General features: G+C 58.3%; 6 protein-coding genes across 6 annotated transcripts; 2 read left to right on the top strand and 4 right to left on the bottom strand.

Moving 5' to 3' along the window:
• Positions 1 to 4: 4 nt before the first annotated feature.
• TRAVEDRAFT_157873 (uncharacterized protein) lies at positions 5 to 3,006 on the bottom strand (the record flags this gene model as incomplete). Its single annotated transcript, XM_008034470.1, has 4 exons — positions 1,218 to 3,006; positions 1,092 to 1,166; positions 897 to 1,039; positions 5 to 842 (listed from the first exon to the last, which is right to left on the bottom strand). Coding segments are annotated over exons 1-4 (2,634 nt in total), but the record flags the coding sequence as incomplete, so codon positions are not given.
• Positions 3,007 to 4,535: 1,529 nt separating this feature from the next.
• TRAVEDRAFT_41436 (uncharacterized protein) lies at positions 4,536 to 6,061 on the top strand (the record flags this gene model as incomplete). The annotated part of the gene is made up of 9 exons (XM_008033905.1): positions 4,536 to 4,696; positions 4,756 to 4,842; positions 4,899 to 4,995; positions 5,053 to 5,180; positions 5,242 to 5,300; positions 5,371 to 5,497; positions 5,607 to 5,677; positions 5,745 to 5,782; positions 5,858 to 6,061. The coding sequence occupies 9 exons, from the start codon at positions 4,536 to 4,538 to the stop codon at positions 6,059 to 6,061; spliced, it is 972 nt and encodes a 323-aa protein (XP_008032096.1).
• A 132-nt stretch (positions 6,062 to 6,193) lies between these two features.
• Positions 6,194 to 7,556, bottom strand: TRAVEDRAFT_55069 (uncharacterized protein). The gene is made up of 5 exons (XM_008034157.1): positions 7,450 to 7,556; positions 7,145 to 7,378; positions 7,053 to 7,082; positions 6,862 to 6,996; positions 6,194 to 6,808 (listed from the first exon to the last, which is right to left on the bottom strand). The coding sequence occupies exons 1-5, from the start codon at positions 7,464 to 7,466 to the stop codon at positions 6,577 to 6,579; spliced, it is 648 nt and encodes a 215-aa protein (XP_008032348.1). The 5' UTR covers positions 7,467 to 7,556; the 3' UTR covers positions 6,194 to 6,576.
• Positions 7,557 to 7,816: 260 nt separating this feature from the next.
• Positions 7,817 to 9,106, bottom strand: TRAVEDRAFT_157867 (uncharacterized protein). Its single transcript, XM_008034469.1, has 5 exons — positions 8,911 to 9,106; positions 8,568 to 8,827; positions 8,379 to 8,462; positions 8,187 to 8,315; positions 7,817 to 8,128 (listed from the first exon to the last, which is right to left on the bottom strand). Exons 1-5 carry the CDS (start codon positions 9,089 to 9,091, stop codon positions 8,120 to 8,122), a joined length of 663 nt encoding a protein of 220 aa, XP_008032660.1. The 5' UTR covers positions 9,092 to 9,106; the 3' UTR covers positions 7,817 to 8,119.
• Positions 9,107 to 9,352: 246 nt separating this feature from the next.
• On the bottom strand, positions 9,353 to 10,192 carry TRAVEDRAFT_41433 (uncharacterized protein; the record flags this gene model as incomplete). Its single annotated transcript, XM_008033904.1, has 4 exons — positions 9,353 to 9,446; positions 9,506 to 9,728; positions 9,781 to 9,903; positions 9,964 to 10,192. The coding sequence occupies 4 exons, from the start codon at positions 10,190 to 10,192 to the stop codon at positions 9,353 to 9,355; spliced, it is 669 nt and encodes a 222-aa protein (XP_008032095.1).
• A 502-nt stretch (positions 10,193 to 10,694) lies between these two features.
• On the top strand, positions 10,695 to 15,147 carry TRAVEDRAFT_138398 (uncharacterized protein). Its single transcript, XM_008034468.1, has 17 exons — positions 10,695 to 10,888; positions 10,955 to 11,086; positions 11,142 to 11,229; positions 11,288 to 11,318; positions 11,371 to 11,516; positions 11,568 to 11,632; positions 11,687 to 11,709; positions 11,760 to 11,837; positions 11,892 to 12,863; positions 12,919 to 13,405; positions 13,455 to 13,628; positions 13,682 to 14,059; positions 14,117 to 14,225; positions 14,283 to 14,569; positions 14,628 to 14,808; positions 14,868 to 14,937; positions 14,995 to 15,147. Exons 1-17 carry the CDS (start codon positions 10,735 to 10,737, stop codon positions 15,043 to 15,045), a joined length of 3,426 nt encoding a protein of 1,141 aa, XP_008032659.1. The 5' UTR covers positions 10,695 to 10,734; the 3' UTR covers positions 15,046 to 15,147.
• The last annotated feature ends 238 nt before the right edge of the window (positions 15,148 to 15,385 follow it).

The following is a 15,385-nucleotide window of genomic DNA, read 5'->3' as shown; positions in this document are numbered from 1 at the left end:
GGGGCGGTGGTGGATGGACCGGATAGGGGGACTGCTGGTCGAACTGGAAGGCGTGCAGCGAACGTTTCGGCTTGAGCGGCGCGAGTGCGGGAGCGGAATGTGGTGGCATCGACGGTTCCGGCTGGGGGCTTCGCGACATCGTGCGCGACGACCGCTTACCCACCGCCGGCGCCGAGTTCGGGGACGACCTCCCAGACTCAGGGACAGCAGGAGAAGCCGCACCTGAGACCGACGACTTGTTCGTCCGCCGCCATAGCTTCTTGATGCTCTTCACACTCATGATCGACCCAGGTTTCTGGTTCTTTGTCGCCGCCACAGAGAGAGCTGGGGTGGCTGGAACCTCGTCTGAGGCAAGAGAGTCGATCGAGAACCGACTCGACGGTGCGTCAGATACACCGCTCGACGACTTGTTGTTATGCGCGTGACGGAGACCGGATGCCTTCCTCCCCGGGGGAGGTCGGCCAGAGATCTCCTCCTGCATGGGCGGGACGCTGTCTAGGTCTGACGGAAACCGACCAAACGGGTCGGGGGATAGTGGGATGACGGGAGAATCTGCTGATGAGTTACGGAGGAGAGATGGGGCCACAAGAGGAGGGTAGAGTGCATCCTGCTCCTCTTGCAACTCGCGCTGTCGCGCGAGCGTTTCGTCGGACATGGCGTCCATCGTGGTGCGTTTCTGGAATGGCGACTTCGGAAGATCGGTCGAAATGCCATTGAACGCAATGCGGGGTGGAGAGGGGAGGTCGTCTGCGGCTTCGAAACCTGCGGGGGCACCGCCGCCGCTCATAACGGACAAGGCGGAATACGGCACGGCAGGCCAGGAGGCGCCTTCCGGCGCAGGCCTACGCAAGCCTTCAGTATCCCGAACGATTGCGAGTCAATCAGAAGGGACGAACCCTGGGGCCGGAGAAGGGCCTGCGCTCGGTGTCCTGCCCCACGCCGGCGGTGTTAGACTGTTCGCGATTGAGGGCATCCCGGTCGGAGTCTCTGCCGCAAGGTCCTCCAACGCCATGTGACGAGGAGAGAACTGGGCAAGATTCTAGGCCACGTTGTCAGTATACGTCGGTAGCGAATTGCATAAATATCCTTACCCGCTCGATCTCGTCCAGCTTGGCCATCATCAGTACCTGGCTTCGCCGACGGTCGTGCGGATCGTCTTCGTCGAACTGTAACATTGGTCAGTGGCTGTACACCCATAATTGAGCAGCCAGCGTCACCTCATACGAGCTTTCCAGCCCGAGGTTAAGTTCGTCGTAGAACACACCCTCGCGCTTCTCGTCCAACGGACTCCGGCGTGGTTTGTGGGTTGTCTCACCGTCCGAGGGTGCATCACCGGTCTTTGCAAACTCGCTGGAAGAAGGCGTGGTCTCATCTTGGAGATACGCAAGATTTGCGTCAGGGTCATCAGCAGGTGTAGAAGCACCAGGAAGGGACGGAGCGAGGTTCAGCGCAGGAGGAACGTGTTTCCGCGACAACCCCGAACCCTGTGATGCTCGTCGTCCCTCCTGTGGGGGCGAAGCCGGTATCGCGACCGATAGCTGCGGCCGTGAACTCCGTCTCAGTAGCTCCGCAATGTCGTCCGCGTCATCCTGCGCCTGCATCTCCTCCCCGTCCTCCACCGGATCTGGTAGCGCAGAAAGCGCTGCGCCGTCGAGTGCAAGGTTGACAACGTTCGGGTTCACGGTGTTCCTCTGGGATGCGTTTTCAGCCCGCATGTCCGCCCACGTCTCTGCATCCGTGCCAAACACGTCCGCCAATGGATCACCACTCACGTGCCCTTGTCCGTACCGCGCCGTCGCGTCCCCTTCATCCTCGTCCTCCCCGTCTGAATCCGGCAGCTGCGCGTACTCATCTTCATCGTCCGCACCTGGCCCGAGCAATCGCCCATTCGTGGGCCGCAAATGAACCGGAGTGTTCGCCGTAGCTTGCAGCCGGTCCACCAAGCGCAGTGGCATCGCAGGTCTCCGCTCCCCATCCTCCCCGCCCTCTTCTTCCGCGCCCGACTCGTCGCCCGCTCGTGACGCTGCCCGCCTCTGCACATCCAACCTACTCTCCGCGCGTTTGGCGTGTTGTGAGCGCCTGCTCCGCTTCCACCGATCGTACCACGTCGCTTTCCGCTTGTCGATGTCGAACTCCACCTTCGCCAAGATAGGAATCAGCGCAGGCGAGTGTAGCCCTGGAAGCGACACGTCGTCCCCGTTACCACCGTCTCCGTCTGATACAGACGTCGTCGACTCTGGAGAATCAAGATCTGACCGGGACGAGATCGCGGAGTGCGACGCGGTGGTAGAAGGCGACGGCGTTATCAGCTGCGGCGTTTCCGTCCTCATGGGGGAAAGGAGTGGCCGCAAACTGTTCTGGTTGGACATTACATCTTGCAGCAGGGAGGGCGAAGACTGGGCGGCCGGAGTGCCAAATCCGAGACCCTTCGTGCGCACAGCCGAGGAAGGCATGTCTTCGCGTTCCGCCTTCAGGACACGCACCCATATGTGTCTCCAAATATCCTCGGAAAGTCTCGGACCAGGGACGTCTTGTTCGTCTTCGACCATGTTGCCCAGCCGCATGCTGGCTTGCGCCGCGGAAGAGGAGTTGATCAAGTACAGGACGAGGCCAACTGTACTCGGAAGCGCGTACTCCTTCGCAATGGCGGCGAGCTGGCTTTGGAGCGTGGGGTAGACAGGGACCAGGATACCTCGTCGGAACTGCGCGTGATAACCTGAGGCCGTCGGAGGTGGTGGAAGGAGTTCGTTGTCGTAAGAGGTCTCAGACTCGTGGGGCAGATGATTTGGCGGCATGACATGAAGAAGATACTTGGAGGTCTGCGTGGCTGGCGTGTACGTGTGCCCGGATGCTGCAGACGGGGTGGGGGACCGCCTGAAGTCGAAAGCGGAGGAGGCAGCGGTGCTCGGTACGATCGGCGAAGGGGCATAGCTGGGAGAAGGGGAGGAGACGGAATAGATAGCAGGAACTGGTGTTGACACACCGAGCGCATTCGCGAGCTTCGCCAACCGATGGGGAGGTAGTGGTGTCCGTGGACGAGCCCATGAAGGAGCCGAGCCTGCGGAGACGGGGGAGGTGGGGTCGTCGGGTGATGAACTGGGCATGGCGTTCGTATAGGGCGTCCGGACGTTGAATAGCGTGAGTGGTGGGTAGGGACGCGTCGGTGGATGAAAGGTACACTATTGCCTCCGCATCGGACTCAAACTATGTATGAGATATCCTCAGCAGTGGAACAGCTATCATGCATAAATTGAGACCTACGTGGCTCCAGCTCGGCGTTCGTGAGACAACTGAGAGAGGTAGAATCTCTCGACTGGCGGTGATGCAGAGCCCCGAGGAGGAGGAGTAGGGGGAGGAGGAGAGGTGGGCGGAGGAAACCTGCGCCTTGTCCGAGCCCAAGTTCTCTGCACTTCAGTTGTTGCAATCAGCGCGCTTACTTCAGGAGTGCACCGTACTAGGCTACTTCCCAGTTCTTTTCCCGCGCGCTTCAAGTGGCCCGGCGGCGGCATCTGCCGGCATGCTCTGAGGCGGACCTCAGGCCGCATCGAAATGTTCGACATCTTGACCGCCTCCTCGTACTTTGTCAGAGGGTCGAGGCCCTTGGAGGTTCGTCAAGCTTTCTTTGAACGGCACACAAATACCCTACAGCGGCAGATGAGCTGATATGTATGTCGCTTGAGTCATCGTTGACACCTTTGTGGACTTACTTGGGGTGCTGCTCAGTTACGTACCACTTATATATACACGGACAGTAACGTAAGTTCCTTTTCTGCTCCGGTATACGCTGAGTTCGCTAACCTGCTTGTAAATCCTACGCAGGACGCTTTGCAACTTAGCTAGCGTTGCACAATCTCTCTTGGACGTTGTCTCACGTAGTCAACAATCACTTTTGGGTTGTGGATCACTACTCGCTCGCTGTTCATCAAGTCAGTCGGATTATCGCATCTGTGGCTGGATCTGTGTAGGGTGAGGGCTGCGGGGACACGGAAATGCGGCTTGAGGATGATGAACAAGCATGGACTAGGCATGGCTCATGCGCAAAACCAGCAACGCCATACGATGCACGCAGTCTCTCGTCGCGAACGGCCTTCTGCTGTCAACCGTCGTGATACTCGGATGACGCTGGGTCTCCTCTCTACCTTATGAACCTAAGCCTCGCCCGGTTCTTCTACTTATATAACCTCCCGTTGCAACTCACCTGACATGCCCCGCGACTGACATCTGTCTGCCTTTCTGATGATACTCGGTATACATCTACCACTCTATCACACCCCGGACAGACAGCGCATGGGACCGCTGGTTTAGGCGTATATGGTCCATTTGGCTTTCGACAGATCGCTAGGCTGGTCCTACTTGTATGGTCCGAACTCTCAGTGAGCTCCCCTTCCTCCTCACCGTGCTCGACTACCTCCTCGCTCAATTGTTGCAGCTCTGTGCTTTCGATGTACCTCACCCCTCGCGATGCCTCGGGCCAAGACTATGCTGGACATCTGTCGCGGGCTCTCTTGTATCGCGGTCTAGGGACAGACCCCAGTATGCTCGTCAATGCGGCCTTTGCGCTCACCACCATCGGCCAGTTCGCTCTTGTGCTCCTCATCGCAACCTTCTTGCTCTCGCACACCGTCTACAAACGCAGCCCTGTCTTGTTGAACCTCCTCGCCATCTGCCTACTCGGCACAGTCCCTCAGTTTTTCCTGTGAGGGTACCCTACTATGCTCTCCCCGTTGTTCAACACTCACGCCCGGTTTTCTACAGGATGTACGCCGGGGAAATCTATAGCCCGAACCCCCCAGCTGGCTTATGTGTAACTCAAGCAGCCTTACTAGAAGGTGTCCAATGCACGTAAGTGTACGCCTAGGCCCCAAGCCACCCAGGACGCTCATGTCCGCCCGGCACAGGTTCGCTGCTGTATCCTTGTCCCTGGTGATCGACCTTCTGGCCGAGTCACAAATGATCCCTTCGAAGAATCCGAAATCCAACCACCTCCGGATGACGGTACGTGAACCCCAAGCCCCATGCTGCCGGACAGCCACCCGTTCAGCACATATACAGCTGGTCGTGATCCCATATATCGTCTTCCTCGTATTCGTATCTGGGGTCGCCGCGTTCGGCGCCGCGCACCCAGACCAAGTCAGGCACATGCCCAACGATCTAGCATGCTCCCTGCAGAACCCCGCGTTGTAAGCCGGATACCACCACCTTCCGTCCCGCGTTCCATAGTCTCACAACCGGCCCGCTCAGCATTACGACCGCACAGATTTTCATAGCCGTCATCGTAGTCATCACCCTCACCCTCGAAAGTACGTCGGTCTGTCGCCTATTGTCCTCTATACTCAATAAGTTCGACCCCGTCCGTTCTGTGGCCGACAGTGTACGCCATCGTCCACTCCCTCGCGACGCGGAGACACCTGCCCACCTGGCGCCTCCCGCGACTCCTGAGCTTCTCCCAGGCCGCGCGCATCGTCGCCTTCACCTGTCTCCAGGCACTGCTCCTCATGTACGTCCGTCCGTCCGTCCCTCCGCCCGTGCACGTGCCCCGGGATCCGCGCGACGGCTTCCGTCGTAGTTACCAGTCGCTGACGTCTTTCCCCCGTTCTTTCGCACAGCCTCAGTACATTGCGCACCTACGTCGGTAGCGACTCTGTACGCATCGCCACCATCCTTCTGCAAGCCCTGAGTGAGCTCTTTCTCTCGTCCACCACCCAGTACTTGGCACAGCCACTTACCAGCTACGCGACTCACAGTGCCTCTCACGACGTTCTCCATCTTCGGCCTCACGTCGGTGCGTACCTGCTCTGCTGCCCTGGTTCCCTGCGTAACCGAGCCTGAGCTTATCCGGTGCCTGTTGTCATCCCAGGACTGCTGCCAGCTGTGGAAAAACAAGGTTCAGCCCACCTTCTCAAGGAGGCGGCGGGGCGCTCGGTCGGCAGACTCGCCCTCCCTGCCATCGGCAGTAGTGATCACGATCACGGTTGTGAAAGAGATGCACGAGTCGGAGGACGCGTGCGAGTCCATGAAACCCAGACTTTTCCCGTTCGATTCAGAGATCTTCCCGTGTTGAAGCGCAGCTCTCGTACGTACGAACCGACAGGACCTAGCTCTCCATCTCGATCCCCCCTCTCTTCCGAACACTTCTTTACTGTACCGTCTCTGTATTGTAGCATATATCACGTCTCGCGCACACCCAAAATTGATGCAGGATCATCGCATTGACGACATCGGGTATCTGCACCACACAAGAGCACGGGGCTGCCCGAAGCTCAACTTGTAAAGACTGTGGAACCGGTGTCGTGGTATTCGCACTATACTCGAACAACAAACACAACGGGACGACGACGGCGAACTCGAAAGCAGTGTTCAGAAGTCCGTATGGAATGAGGAGGGGCCTGAGGGCGCGTGTGTCCGTACGTAGCGTGACGGGATATTACTGAATTGATGGTACTCTGGGATACGGGTCCAACGTAGAGAGCCAGAGAAGATGAAAAGTACGCCAAGACCAAAAATGTGAAACCCAACTAGAAGTCCTCCGTATGGAGCCTCCCGTCCACATCATAACCAGCCCATGATCAGGTCGGTTTAAAGAAGGGCAGCAGCGCCGGCAACGACACCGAGGGCGCCGATAGCCCAGGTGGCGAGGCGAGGGAGCGACGCCGCGCCGTTGTTGAAGCTCGTGGGGGCAGCAGACGACGATGAGCCGGCGGCAGAGCCAGAGCCGGAAGCGGACGCAGAGGCCGTGTTGGAGACCGTAGTGCCGAACCCGCCCGAGGTGGACGACGCGGCGGGAACGGTGAGGGTGTTCGAGCCAGAGCTGGAGGGGAGGTCAGCAGGAGCAAAGGCAGAAGTGGCGAGAGCGGTTCTTACCCAGTCGCGGATGCGGACGCCGACCCAGAGGATGAGGCGGCGGACGAGACCGTCGACGAGGCCGAGGAAGAGGTGCTCGCCGGGGCCGCTCCGATGCTGAATGACGGGGTCTGGTCGAAGATTTGGGCGTTGTTACTGTGCATGACTCCCTTTAGTTCGGGTTCCAAGAAAAGCAATCCCGCGCTACTCACGTCACGTTGATGGCCTCCAGGGTATATGTGCTGCAAGAGGGGGCACGTTTAAGCTACGCTGCTCTATGTAACACCAAAAATCGAGCACATACCCGACGGGGACAACACCGAGTTCGAAGGAGAGGAAGTTCAAGGTCGGGTTGACGTTGTTCGCGAGGGCGAACGTGTCGTGGAACGCATCCGTGTTGACAAGCTCGAAGGAGAAGGGAGGGTCGGAGGCGACGCTCGACCAGCTGATGTTCACAACGGAGCTGGAGTGCCAGTCGACGGGGGTGGCCAGGAGCAGGGCGGAGGACCAGGGGGCGAGGGCAAGGGCCGCGACGAGGCTGCAAGAACGCGCGAATTTCGTCTCAGACACCGACCGTTACAGACGCGCGACCAGAGCGACTGCACATACCTGAGCTGGGACAACATGGCGAATGGAGGCTTCTGGTGAGCTTTTGAGGCGAACGGGCCAGGGAGGGGCGTTGGAGAAAAGCTGGGAAGCGGGTCGACAAGGGCGTCGGGCGTGGCGGACGCGACGGAGGCTGGGTCTTTGTACTGGGTGCGAGATTCGCACGCCTGCCCGAGAACCTTCCTGTCCGCCACCGATCGCGCCGATTGGTCCCATTCTAGGCAGGGTTCACCGCAGACAGCCAAGAATAACATGCCGCTGTCCTATTCCTGCTGCCTGATGCATGTCTGACGATGACATGGCGGGCTGGAACACACGCCAGCACAGACCATGCATGCATCGCGCAGTCTCACACGCACTCGCGAGGATGGTCCAATATTCTATTTTGCTCGGGCTGTCTACACTGCCAGCAACGCGCTGCTGGCATCCGGCACACGCTCCTCGGACGGCGACCGGCGCGACGGGCAGCCTCCCACACGAAGCTACGGCCAGCACGACATCTCCCGCCACAAGCGGCACTTCGCGCGTGAAACGCGCATCACGAGACTCCGCTGAGAATAACCCTGCGCTCTCCTGTTTCGCAGCACATCACAACTGCGCGCAAGTACTGGTCGTATCGCCCTCAGGAGCCACTCAAGTTGCCGGGCGGAATGAAGCAATCGTGCACGCGCTTCTAGTATATCTGTCAATGAAAGCGTAAGTGATACGGCACCCGTCGAGCGAGCCGGTGCTGTCCTTACCTCGTCGAACGGCCTGGTGTCGTTGAAACAGCTCTCCCAGACCTCGTTGACCGCGCGCTCCGCAGCGGCGTCGTCTGGGCACGCGGGGTTGTTGCGGACGGAAATCACAGCACGGCGTCGGACGCACTCCTGTGGGAAGCCGTGCGCCAGGTTAAGCTGCGGTGCACGAATGGCCTCGGCGGAAGTACGGACCTGGTGCTGCTTCGAGAACGCGACGAACCCCCTCCGCAACTCGCGGCTCCACCTGCAGTCCCCGCTTAGGCTGTTCGCGCGGATCTTCACAATTCACGGCAATAGTTCACAGGGAAGGCGGTCAGCGTCGCAGACACGAGGCGGGGGGAACGGGCTATAGAAAGTGGGTGAAGGCAACGGCTCACATACCTCGCTGCACGCGTGGTGACGTAGGTTATTCCAGTCGACTTTGAACTTGGCGTGGTCGTACATGTGTACGAGCTCGTGTACGATCGTGTCCTCCATGTGGCTCTTGTCCATGAGCTTGCCCTGGCAGAGCACGACCGCGCCCGCTTCTGGGCTGAACCCGCCCGAGCGGTTCGTGTCGCACGGCGCGCAGACGAGGTCGTCGGAGGACACATCCGCGCCGTTCAGTTTGAGGTGCTTCATCATGAATACCACGGCCGGACCTGCAGGAAGCGAGAGGGTAGCCCACGGCCTTGAGTACGACTAGTGTCAACGTCCCAGGGTGCATGAATCCAATGGTACTGACTGTATGTCATGAGCTCGTTCTTCCACTTCTCGCACTTGGTATGATGGCGCGCGTCCATGTCAGCTTCTCGCTCTTCTGCTGTCCCACCGACGCCAGTTATCATTGAAAACTTTCTCCGCCATCGTTCGAAGGTGGAGGCATCAGAGCTCGAAGGCGTAGGCGGATTTGAAGCAGAATCCATGTAGGCGGGAGCGGAGGGGACGGCGCACACAGGCGCCCATGCCGACTTCCTTCCTATGGCGGCTCCGGATAGACGGGCCGGCTCCCGCTCATCCTTCGCGGAGGCGGTCGAAAAGTACAGTGCGCTGTTGACGATGTGAAACCGTAAGAATGGCGAGGGGTGAGATAGAATCTCTTTCTTCTGTTGTACATACAGTTCTAACGCTACATTATTATCACAGAACTATGTGCTTCATTCTTGACTTCTTCAAGCCGTCTCACTTCACGATTCCAGCTTGCCAATCAACCATGAGCTCGCGAGCACTTGGCTAAGAAAGAGGGGCGCATGCACCCAGCGTGTTTCCGTCGTGGGTGCCCTGTGAAATGTATTCCACTCAGCGACCCGTAGATGGGTAGGACACGGCACTGCACTTACGAGCCGAACGCGAAATGAGCCTGTGCGCCGATCAAGAAGAGCGTGATTCCCCAGAGGCGGTTCTTGTGCGTCTTGTACCCGACCTTGGTCGTGATCGGGGCGAACGTGGTGTACACCCACAGACCAGCAAGGTAGATCGCACATTCAACGAGGAAGGTCGCGACCGGGCTGTCAAACAAGCCAGCACCGAGCTGGAAGGAGTCGTGCGGCGTAATCTTGATATCTGCCGCAGGGGTTAAGATTTGCGGTATATCAAGGGCAAACTGGTTGCATACCTTCGCGGTGAGACGGCCATTCAAGCAGGAAGTGGCTCGCCGAGGCTGCCACGATAGCAGACTGGTCCCTCAGGGTCACAGGGGCGGAGGTGCTCCATCTGTACCCAACGGCCAATGCGACACCTGCTCGCAGACGGGTAAGTCTCTCATTCCTGAGCACACCGAGGCTTGAGGGATACGTACCCGACAGCGTCATACCAAGCAGCGAGTGGCTATACGGATAGTCATTGGTATACGGGAAGCAGCCGTGCGGAATCAAGGAGCTGTCGAGGTTGAACGTCTCGATGCCGAAGAACTGGAGGAGGAAGAAAACGACATCGGGGAAGGCACCCGCAAGAGCGAGCAGCGACAGAGGGACCCTAGGCGCAAACGGCTTCGCGATGAGCCCGGAAGCGTAGTGAGCAACCCACATAAGTAGTGTTCGATGTTCAGAGAGAGTTGATGGGGAGGTTGGTTGTAGAGAGGATGGGCCATTCTCTTGGTGGACTAAGTGCCCCTCCAGGCGGCTCCTATTTATCGCAGGGGGGAGGGGGCACCTGCTCACAGATGACGCTAGGGTGTGGGTCCACATGAGCGCCGCAGTGGGGCATGGCCTGCTATAGGAGTAGCCATTCCAACATCCTGCATGCAATCCGTTTGCAGCTTTGCAACCTAGAAGCGTACCGAAGCACTAGGTTGATTTCTTCAGCTATACACGTTACACAGCGGAGGGTAGTGCAAGAGCAATCGGCGGAACGCTCGCCAAGAATATTTGTCGGTAATTGACGCGTCTCGACACGTGACATCCCCGCGTTGCGGCAACGAGCGCGTCTTGGCTCAGGCGCCCCCCTCTCGACGCCGCCTTCATCGACGACCATCACCCTGACGGCTCTACTCGTCGAAATCCAGACACCACCACATCGCTATCTCGTCAGCTGGATATAGGCGCACCCAAGCTGCGGCAATAGTTCCATCATGTTCGCCTCGCAGGCGGTCAAAGCACTTCCGGATTTCTCGCTGGACCTTTCGGATCCATCCGACTGGGAAGCAGGCTTGCTTAGGACGATACCCTATCATCTTGATGTGACTGCAGTCGCGACAGACCCCGTTTCTGGGTTGTTTGCCGTAGGTATGTAGTATCTGAATGCACCATGTCTGCACATTGCGACCGGAACGCTCAGGGTGACCATTGCAGGGACCGCGCGAGGTGCAATATATATCTACGGCTCTCCTGGTGTTACACACAGGTTGAAGCTCACTGAGCCCGCTGGCCTGCGGGTCAAGCTGCTGCAATTTGCTGTCTCTGTGCTGAAGCTCTTGTGTATCGGTCAGTACACAGTCGAGTGCGGTACATCTGAGGTTAACACGCACACAACTCGCAGACGAGCACAATTGGCTACATGTGTGGGACCTTACCTCCGTTGGGCGGCCTACGCTACAACGGATTACCGGCTTCGGTCAACCCGTACAGTACGAGGTGCTCTCCTCGCTTACACGAGCCGCACCATTAACTGTTTGCGTACTTCAGCGCATTGGTTACCTCCCCATCGCATACCCATGTCAGAGCTGGTCACCAAGCCAGTTTGAATATGATACTCATTATCCCCGCAGGCGTTCATTGCCTTAGCAGATGGAGAAATCAAGACGTACGACTTGCTCTGCTCACGCATATCCCCGTATGCCATACCGAATCAGTGGAGGCTCTTCGAGAAGAAATCGCTAGCAACAGAGCTTTCCATCACCAGTGAACCTGGCTCGTAAGCAGCTTCACCTTTGTGCATCTACTCCTCAAGCGAACCATACTCCAGCGATGTGATCATCGACATGGTAATTCATCCGCGTGACTTGAACCTTCTTTTCGTGGCCTATGAAGGTCAGTCATTGTGCGTGGATTCACGTTCGCGTAAAGGCTAAGAAACATCTCCAGGTGGTGTACTTGTCTCAGACCTGGTGCGTCTATCCGTACGGGCCGAAATTGAGCAGGCTCGAATATCCTCCAGAAAGAGCAAAATACTGTCAGAGCCTTCGAACTCATCTTGTCCCCCGGTGCGCCTGGAGGCTCTGGATTCCACGCGAAGGTAAATTGGCTCGAGAGAAGTTGGTGGCTCTTCCTAACGTAGTCGAAACCCTAGGACATTCTTCTACCCCGCCGCCTGCAAGCTACCGCATTGGCTATACACCCCTCAGGTCACTTACTAGCCGTCGGCTACGCTGATGGCACTATCGGCTTTTGGGCTCTCGAAGACGAGAATAAGCCACTAGCTCTCCGCACTCTTGATAGCACAGGTGACGAGGATCTCAGCGCCATCGACACTGCGAAGCTGGAGTCGGTGCTGTCTGCCCCGCAAGATCATCCAGTCGAGCCACCGCGCGAGCCCATCTTCAAGCTTGCCTGGAGCGGATTCCCGAACTCCTCCGACCCTCGCGGGGGTAACACCGTGCTGACAGTCCTCGGAGGTATGACGATCGACGCGTCCCCAGGTGTCACTGCGCTGCTCTTTCCGCCACTCCAGCCTCCGGCCCCTCCGAACCCTACGTCGCCCAAACCAGCTGGTGTGCCCGACCTACATCCGCACACGCGTGCGGCGATGTGCGACTCGCTCATAGTAAAAGACATCTATACTTACGTAACGGCTGGCCCCGTCCAGGACTTCCTTCTCTTCCCTCGCTCGAACCCCCACTTCTCCGGCCACTATGACCCGAGCGCGATAGTCGTAACGTCAGACTCGGACGTTCCGGAGGCCCGCATCACCGAGGCCTTCGAATTTCCGCCTCCCACTTTCGTCAGCTTACCTGGGAGCCCTGGAGCTGTCGCGTCAAGCGGTGATACTCAAGATGCAGAGGGCGCCGGTGCGGCGGACGCTTTGGCGAAAGAGCTTGCCATGACTATGCAGGCGATGTCTATGTCCGACGAGGCCCGACTTGCTAGACTTCCGCTGTGCCTTTGGAGTGTCTTGGGCGAGTACCTCGTCAAGGTGGACAAGCATACGTATGATACATTGGTTCAGGACAAGCTCGTACCTATCGACGGAGAGATCCCCCTTCCTATCAAGGGAGGCCTGGCGTGGTCGGAAGACCCAGATGGTATCATGAAGCTCATCAAGGTAGATTATATTGCCCATTTCTCTGGGTTTCTGCGCGTGCTAATAAGGCACGCAGCTACAATCCCACAGGATCATGATCACACACCTACGCGATCTCTCCGTCCGTTTCCTGGACGTGAGCCCGCACCTCCTGGTCAGCACCGGACCAAATGCACCCCATACCAGCAGCTTCCCCTCTCCGATACCCAGACTGACTATCGAGCTCGCGCCACTCCTCATCGACCACTCGCTTGGTCTCTCGCGCATACAATCCCCTTCCGCGGGATACGACCCTAGGTTGACGAAGGAAAGGATAGACGCTGTACATTTCGTCCCGGAGGCTCTAGAATGTGTGACGGTACTGCGGAGCGGCGCCGTCATCCTGCACAGGTTGAATGTACCGAACACGGAGGGAGCCTTCGGCCAGAAGTCGCTTCCGGATGATGAGCTCGTCTCCTTGTCGCATATACCGCCCCGAGCGGGCTTGCGGTACAGCCCTGCATTCGGCGTGAAGCCGCACAAGACTCGCGGATCTGTTACTGCGTGCGCGCTGTGCGATGTCGGTATGTCAAGTCCCGCCGCTGCTGACCTACGTGATATTTACACGAGCAGGCTTCCTTGCGGTGGCCTACGCTTCGGGCTCTTTACTCATCATCGACTTCCGTGGTCCGCGAGTAATATTGCGCCACGACCCCGACTCGCACAGCTCATCAAGCTTCCTCCACAAGCACTCAGACGCCGAGCCAGTACTGTCTCTGTCGTGGACGTGTTGTAGCACATCCTCAGGCGAGTCACCTAACAGGCTCCATTAGGCTTCTACTCATACCCTTCCATGGCAGACCTGGAAGTACGCCTTCGCCTCATTTGCAGCGCAGCTTCTGGAGCCACCTCGATATATGCCCTAGCGCACGACGCCGCTGGTACGTGGAGCGTCACCCAGCCTCCCGTGGTTGTAGACGCCCCCGCGCGCCCAATTCCTGGCGGCTGCTTCGTACTTGACGCGAGGACGGGAGCCAGATGTCTAGCAAATCGCCAGGGCCTTGCCACGGTTCTGCAGACAGAGGGAGCCGCTGACGCGGACAGGAAGTTTGTCCTCGTCGCGGCCGGGGCGAAGGGCGTGCGATGCACGCTTGGCATAAACGGAGAGAAAATCGCGAAGGTGGACTGGGGGAGCAAAGTCGGCACTATCCAGCACGTCGAGGTGGTCCAACGGAGTGGTGAGTGACAGTCGACGCGTATACCGTGCTCGGTCTTTTGTGCTGATGATGATGCAGACTCGTGCGCGCTCGTGGCATATACGAGCCTTGGAAATGCACTCATCTACTCTCTTCCACACCTCGAGCAGATACACACCCTTCCGCTTCCCGCACTAGGGTCTTCCGAGTGAGTCCTCTCTATCTTAGTCTTCCAGCCACTTATATATGCTCTCGTTCCCTCTAGCCCCCCAAGCACCGACGACACGGGAGATTTGATTACCCACACCGCCTTCCCTACGCCCGCAGGGTCATCGCTCCGGCCCCTGCTCAGCAGCGAGATACACACACTGTTCTCCCGCCGCCGCAAAGGTCCATATACCCTCCCGTTGGTCGACCTCGCACATGGGCGCGGGAAAGTCCCGTCGCAGCCGCAGCCCGTCTCTCTCGGTCCTCCTTCGATGATGGGCTCCGTGATGGGATATATCGGCTCCTTCACCGGGGCAAGCGTGGGAGACCAGATCGACGCCCTGCGTGAGCACTTCCATGTAGAGCTCCCGTTCCAAAAGCACCGAATTGACGGCCAATGCAGTTGCGGGCCCTGACAGACCCGTTGTGCCCGTGAGCAGACTAAGTGCGCGCCCAAGTGCTGCACCCACGGGCGGTACGGCCGGGTCTTCCTCTCAAGCCTCGGTGTCTGCGGCTGCCGCGGGAATGTCCAGCGGCGTGGCTGATCTGTACAACAAGCTCGGAACGGCGTTGAATGAGAGAGGGTATGTTGGCACTGTCTATATCTACCACCTGCAACTCACGTAGACCGCGACATCTGCAGAGAAATGCTCGGGGACTTGCAGCAAAGCATGGACTCCTTGGAACAAGGGAGCAAGAGCATGGTCGAGCAGGTACGTGGATGTCGGCTACATGACATGACGATACTCCAATGCTCATCGACTATACAGGCGAAGAGACTTGCAACGCAGCAGGGTATGAAGAGCTGGTTCGGGTTCTGAAGCTCCGGCGATCTTGCGCACAACTTGAAGCCTCGATGATGCGCCCGAAATGCTCCCGAAGTCTCACAAATTGTACCATCAGATATCACATGTACTCACTACACAGGCCAACGCAGTATCAACACATCCGTGTCTTTGCAAAATGAACCGTAACTGAAGGTTGCTCGTGGCTCAGATAGCCTGGAGGTTTGGTAATTTCCGGAATACTCAAGTCTGACAAAGCTAGACACGATGGCCGGACGGTTACCGCCAACTATACCTATGTATGGGGTGGGCCACTGCAGGCGATTTTTATGGAGCTCCGGAGCAGGCGAAGCTGCGAGGCTCCGAGTCGGAGCAC

Source organism: Trametes versicolor (assembly GCF_000271585.1).
Source record: "Trametes versicolor FP-101664 SS1 unplaced genomic scaffold TRAVEscaffold_1, whole genome shotgun sequence".
NCBI lineage: Eukaryota > Fungi > Basidiomycota > Agaricomycetes > Polyporales > Polyporaceae > Trametes > Trametes versicolor.
The sequence above is the reverse complement of the archived record's forward strand: the minus strand, read 5'-3'. Positions and strand labels throughout refer to the sequence as shown.